The sequence below is a fragment of the Eriocheir sinensis genome, unplaced genomic scaffold, assembly GCF_024679095.1.
Source record: "Eriocheir sinensis breed Jianghai 21 unplaced genomic scaffold, ASM2467909v1 Scaffold503, whole genome shotgun sequence".
Lineage (NCBI taxonomy): Eukaryota > Metazoa > Arthropoda > Malacostraca > Decapoda > Varunidae > Eriocheir > Eriocheir sinensis.
In genome coordinates, this window is record NW_026111836.1 from 1 (window position 1) to 7,232 (window position 7,232).

General features: G+C 41.3%; 1 protein-coding gene across 1 annotated transcript; it reads left to right on the plus strand.

Annotated features, from left to right (window-relative positions):
• The first annotated feature begins 981 nt into the window (after positions 1–981).
• LOC126992815 (uncharacterized) lies at positions 982–3,064 on the plus strand. Its single transcript, XM_050851649.1, has one exon. It carries the CDS (start codon positions 1,331–1,333, stop codon positions 2,450–2,452), a length of 1,122 nt encoding a protein of 373 aa, XP_050707606.1. The 5' UTR covers positions 982–1,330; the 3' UTR covers positions 2,453–3,064.
• The last annotated feature ends 4,168 nt before the right edge of the window (positions 3,065–7,232 follow it).

Here is a 7,232-nt window from a genome sequence, read left to right on the forward strand (position 1 = left end):
TGACTATTTGGCTTCAGTGGACCTTAGGCATGCTCATTACTCAGTGAAGGTTGCAGAGGAACAACAAAAATTTCTTTGTTTCACCTGGCCCGGTACTGTACAAATTTACATGTTTGCCAAATGGAATTTCAGAGGGGCCAAGACTGTTCACCAAATTAATGAAACCTGTCTTTGCTACCTTAAGAAAGAAGGGTTACAGGATCACCAGTTTTATTGATGACACGCTTATCATTCACAGTACAAGGTCAGGTTGTCTTGAAAGCATAAATGATACAATCACTTTGTTGAGGAGTTTGGGGTTCTACATTAATGAAGAGAAATCTGTCCTGATTCCTACGAAGTGCATAGAGTACTTGGGTAATGTTATTGACTCGGAGAGTATGAAAATTTACTTGCCTGAACGCAGGCTGGATAAAGTAACACAAGGTTGTAAGGCCCTTCTGAGCAAGGAACGACACACCATCAGAGGGGTAGCTAGAGTGATAGGCATGCTTGTAGCTGCCACCCCAGCAGTGGAACTCGGTAAGCTTCATTACAGGAAATTAGAGGCAGCAAAGATTGCTGCCTTAAAGGAAGAGAAAGGTGACTTTAACAGGAAAATGACTATCACTAATGACATGAGAGAAGATTTGAATTGGTGGATAAATAACGTTTCAATTCAGGACAGACAAATTTTCAGAACAGGACCAGATATTGAATTGTACACGGATGCATCTCGCTCAGGCTGGGGTGGTCACCTAGACCAACAGACAGTGAGTGGTAATTGGTCAAGGGAGGAAAAACATTTACACATAAATGCTCTCGAGCTCAAAGCCATTCTCCTGACACTGCAAACATTCACACTTGAACTCAGAAACAGGCACATAAAGGTTTTCTGTGACAACACCACTGCCATATCGTATGTCAACGAAATGGGGGGTTCTAAATCACAAACTTGCAACAACATATCTATTGAAATTTGGGACTTGTGTTTGTGAAACAACTCGTGGATCATCTGTTCGCACATACCAGGCAAAGACAACGTTATTGCAGACATAGCTTCTCGTAAAATTAATGACAGACACGAATGGAAACTGGGTGAAAACATCTTCAGGGAGTTATCTCAAGTGTTTGGTACTCCTTCCATTGATCTGTTTGCCTCTAGAATTAATAAGCAAGTAAGCACGTTCTGTTCGTGGAAACCAGACCCAGAGGCAAAATATTTTGATGCGTTCTCATTTAAATGGACACAGTTTCAACTTTGTTACATCTTTCCTCCGTTTTCATTAATTACTAGGTGCCTGCAAAAGCTAAAAGCAGAGGTAGCGAAAGGGTGGATGGTGGTGCCACTATGGACTTCGCAGCCTTGGATGGGCACTCTCCTCCAGTTGCTGGTCGATCACCCTCGTCTGATCATGGGGAAGGATGTGCTGACGCACCCATCTACGGCAGAACCTCACCCGCTATTGAAACACACGAGTCTCATGGCGTGCCTTCTATCAGGGAATCCCTACGAGAACAGGGCGTATCTGCAGAGGGCGCAGAAATCATTATGGCATCCTGGAAACCTGGCACAGAGAAGCAGTACAGGCCACACATCAGAAGGTGGGCCCAGTTTTGTCATAGACGGGATATCGATCCCGTTAATCCCACTGCACCAGAAATAATAAACTTTTTAACGGAAACATTCCACCGGAACGTGGGCTATGACAGTATCAACACAGCAAGAGGTGCTCTATCTTCATTGGGCATTGTAGTCAATGGCTGTAGGGCAGGGGTCCACCCTCTGGTGATCCGCTTTATGAGAGGGGTGTTCAATTTGAGACCAACCAAACCCAGGTACACAGAAACTTGGGATGTTAAGCCCGTTTTGCAGAAACTGAGAACGATGTACCCACTGAAAAACCTGTCACTTAAAGAAGTCACATTAAAACTCGTGATGTTGATGGCACTGACACAAGCTGCCAGAGTACAGACGTTACACTTGCTGGTATTAAATGGCATTACTATAGGAGATGACTTCATTTCTGTGCCTTTGGGGGGAATTCTTAAGCAGGGTAGGCCTAGCTACAACATTCGTAGAATTAAGTTTCAGGCTTATCCAAAGGACGCCAGTTTATGCGTGTGTGAAACCTTGAAATGCTACATTAAAGCCACACAAGAACACCGACAAATCACTCAACTCAATGACATTAAATTATTCATAAGTTTCATCAAACCACATAAAGCAGTGTCTAAAGACACTATTGCACGTTGGCTTAGAACTATGCTTAATATGTCTGGGGTAAACACCAACACTTTCACAGCAGGTAGTGTGAGGCCAGCCGCGGCATCAAAAGCCAAAGCTATGGCTGTACCAATTGAATGCATAATGGCAAAAGCAGGATGGTCAAGGGAAACCACCTTTGCAACTTATTATGACAAGCACATTGTCACAGGGACAGATGCATTTCAGGAGGCAGTGTTGGAATAAGTACATCAGCGGACAGCAGCTTGGATGCCCATGTTTGACTCTAATGCAGCTGCTTTTGTGGGCCTCAAAGTTAGGTTAAGATTATGTTTACATGTTACATGCAAATCTTTATGTACATACATTAATAAATATGTTATGTTTACACAAGGTACTGGTGAGCCCGGGTTACAGAGACTACTGGGAGTCATAAGTGACAGCGGATTAATATTTTTAAGGTTTTATTTGGGGATGATGGATTACTACAAATTGTTCCAATTGCATAGTCCTCAACAGGTCAAGTTGTCATTTTGTGATATGTACATGCTCATACATGTACTTGCAAAGTCAATATGATGTTATCTGTTTCCAATAAGGTTATTATTACCCAAAATTCACAATACACATAAGGTACGACACCCACATGGCTTCAAAGCCTCATGTGGAGGATTCCTCCAGCCGAACGGCGATTTGATGAAGTAAAATTAGAAAAGTACATGAGACTTACCGTAGGTCAGTTGAAGTGTACTTATAATTTTGCGAAGCAAATCGCCTCGGCTGGTTGGAAGCCTTCACATGCCCTCCTCTCCCACCCTTCGCTACTAATTACACTACTAATTACGCTACTAATCACAAGACCAGATACCCTTTATTTCATGTGGGCGTTCGTACATGTCAAAGTCTGATCTGGCGGCGGCGCGTGAAGCTTTCTCATGTGAAGGTTTCCAACCAGCCGAGGCGATTTGCTTCGCAAAATTATAAGTACACCTCAACTGACCTACGGTAAGTCTCGTGTACTTTTCTAATTATGCCCCGTTGTTTCCTTCTCTCGGTTCACGTTGAGGACCTAGTGTTTTTTTATGCTTTTTTTGTTTTATTGCCCTTGAACTCTAAAAGATAAAACTACATGACCTCCCATAACCTAACCTTACCTAACCTCCCTTAAAACCCAAATCCCCCCAAACCTAACCTTTCCTGACCTCCATTAACCTTTTATAACCTCCCTTAACCTCACCTAGCGTAATATAATCTTATAAGGGAAATAAGAGTGTTATAAAAATTGCAATAGTTTGTCAGAAAGGCCTATTTTTAACCCCTTGACTGTGGATTTCCTACAAGAAGACATCAAAAAGCTATGGGAGTGGAACAAAAAGTGGCTGCTACAATGCAATGATGAAAAATGTTAAGTCCTGCACCTTGGGAGGGGATATCCAGCACACCAATACCACATGGGAAACACTCCACTATCCACCACAGAGGCAGAGAAAGACCTGGGAGTGTATGTTACCAGGCTACCAGTGAAGGGATATCCAGCACACCAATACCACGTGGGAAACACTCCACTATCCACCACAGAGGCAGAGAAAGACCTGGGAGTGTATGTGACCAGGCTACCAGTGAAGGGATATCCAGCATACCAATACCACATGGGAAACACTCCACTATCCACCACAGAGGCAGAGAAAGACCTCGGAGTGTATGTGACCAGGCTACCAGTGAAGGGATATCCAGCATACCAATACCACATGGGAAACACTCCACTATCCACCACAGAGCCAGAGAAAGACCTGGGAGTGTATGTTACCAGGCTACCAGTGAAGGGATATCCAGCACACCAATACCACATGGGAAACACTCCACTATCCACCACAGAGGCAGAGAAAGACCTGGGAGTGTATGTTACCAGGCTACCAGTGAAGGGATATCCAGCACACCAATACCACATGGGAAACACTCCACTATCCACCACAGAGGCAGAGAAAGACCTGGGAGTGTATGTTACCAGGCTACCAGTGAAGGGATATCCAGCACACCAATACCACGTGGGAAACACTCCACTATCCACCACAGAGGCAGAGAAAGACCTGGCTAAGACCGCTAATGGGCTGGGGCCGTCCAAGAGGGCCTACTGGTGCTACAGGCAGACAGGGGATAGACAGGAAGCTGATGAGAAAATAGAATTCCCAAACCAATTCTGGTGTGTGTCTGTATGCATGTGTGTGTGTGTGTGTGTGTGTGTATTTACCTAGTTGTATTTACCTAGTTGTAGTTTTACAGGGCCTGGGCATTATGCTCGTGTGGTCCCGTCTCCGTGTCTGCATTTATCCAACTTATCTTTAAAGCTTTGCACACTCCTCGCTGATACTGTATCCTCGCTCAGACTGTTCCAAACCTCTGCATTTCTTTGCGGGAAGCTATACTTCTTTGTGTCTCTCAAGCATCTCCCCTTTCTCAATTTTTTACTGTGTCCTCTTGTATTTCTGCTTATGTTTCCTTCTGTTAGCAGCAGTTCTTCATTATCTACTTCATCTATTTTGTTTAATAATTTATAAATTTGGATTAGGTCTCCCCTTTCTCTTCTTTGTTCCAGTGTTGTTAAGTTCATTTCCTTTAATCTTTCCTCGTATATTAATCCCTCCAACTCTGGGACCATTTTTGATGCCATCCTCTGTATTCTTTCTAGTTTCTTTATATGCTTCTTCTTATGGGGGGACCACACTACCTCTGCATATTCTAATTTTGGTCTAATCATGGTAGTGATTAGCCTTCTCATCATGTCCTTGTCCATGTAGCTAAATGCTACTCCAATATTTCTCACCAAGTTATATGTGTCTCTAAAGATCCGATTTATATGACTCTCTGGTTGATTATCATCCCTCATCACTACTCCCAGGTCTCTCTCTTCATGCACTTTTTTTAATGTTTCACCATTTCCCATTTTGTATATCCAGATTGGTCTTGTTTCACTTTTACCCATTTCCATAACATGACATTTTTTCACATTAAATTCCATCTCCCAATCCATACTCCATTTCCAAATTTTGTATAGGTCTTCTTGCAATATTTCACAATCTTCTTTGTTTCTTATATGTTTTTGTAATTTAGCGTCGTCAGCAAACAGGTTTATGTAGCTATTAACTCCTTCAGCCATGTCATTTACATATACCAGGAAGATTATCGGTGCTAATACTGAACCCTGTGGTACTCCGCTTTCTACATTTCTCCATTCTGATTTTATGTCCTTGACCACAGTTCTCATCTCCTTCCCATTAGGTAGCTTGCCATCCATTTTTCATATTTCCTTTCAATCCTCCTTTATTTTCCAGTTTCCATAATAGTCTTGTATGTGGAACTTTGTCAAAGGCCTTTTTCAAATCTAGATAAATACAATCAACCCATCCATCCCTTTCCTGAGTTCTGTCTGTTACTCTTGAGTAAAAACTGAGTAAGTTTGTAACACATGATCGGCCCTTTTGAAATCCATATTGTTTGCTGGTAATTAACTTATGCTCTTCTAGAAATTTAGTCCACTGCTTCTTTATTATTTTCTCACATATTTTGCACAAAACACTTGTCAGGGATATGGGTCTGTAGTTTGAAGGTTCATCTTTCCTTCCACTTTTATATATGGGGACCACTTCAGCCCTTCTCCACTCATTGGGCACCGTACCTGTTGCTACTGAGCATCTAATGATGTCGTATATTGGAACAATTAATTCATCTCTACATTTTTTAAAATATACCCAGAAACTCCATCCGGTCCTACTGCTTTTCCCTCTTCTAGTTCTCCCAGTAATTTATGGATCTCTTCTTTGTTTACCATAATCTCTTCCATATGAACTTCTATTTTATTCTCTTGTGGCGCAATAAACATTGTTTCTTTGGTAAAGACTTGCTGGAATTTTCTATTTAATAACTCTGCCATACCTTTAGGGTCATTGACTTCCACATTCCCGTCTCTCAGTCTTTCTATTGTTTCTTTCGGTTTAGTCTTCCCATTTATAAATCTATAAAACAACTTGGGCTGTTCTTTGCATTTTTCCACAATATCCTTCTCATATCCCTTTTCTTCTTCTTTCCTTATTTTCACATATTCATTTCTCACCATTCTGAAGTCTTCTTTGTTTCTTTGATTCTTCCTTCTTTTTAGTCTTTTCCATGCTTTGTCCCTTTTTTCTTTTGCGTTTGCACATTTGGCATTAAACCAGTCCTTCCTACCCTTAACTTTGGGTCTGTATACGGGTACATATTTTTTGACACCAGTGTTATAGGCTTCCATAAAGATATCATACTTTTCTTGTACTTTATTTTTTCTCAGTAACTCATCCCATTCCACTTTCTTGTAAAACTTCCGAAGGTTTTCCATGTCTGTCTTAATATAGTTTAGCCTGTTTGATTTGTAGGATTCGTCCTCTTTAGTAACCTCCACTTCTGTATCAATCTCTATGGTTACATGATCACTCTTGCCCAGTGGACATCCATACCTTAGTTCATCCTTGATGTATATTCCTTTTGTTAGTACTAGGTCCAGTCTTGCCGGTTCATCGTCACTTCTATATCTTGCATGTTCATTCACTCTTTGTAACATAAGATTCTCCATCATCAATCTTAGGAATCTATCTCCCCATGCGTTATCTCCACTATTACTCTCGAATGTCTCCCAGTCAATCTCTTTACAATTGAAGTCACCAACTAGCATAACTTTTTTGTCTTCCTTTAGCATTTTGCTTAAACTCCGTATAGTGTCATTGATCATAGTGTTGTGCTCTTCCTTACACCATGAGTTTGTTCTGGGTGGTACATATGCGGTTATAATTGTCAACCTTTCCTTGTTTTTGGTTTCCACATTTACTTTCGCAATTTCAGCTTTACCTTCACCGTATTCTACCACTTTCACTGTTAACTCCTTTTTTGTCATTATCATCACTCCACCTCCCCCTTTGCCCATTCTATCTTTCCTCCATATATCATAGTTTTTATTTATCTCTAATTTAATAGCTTCGTTCAGTTTGGTTTCCGTTAA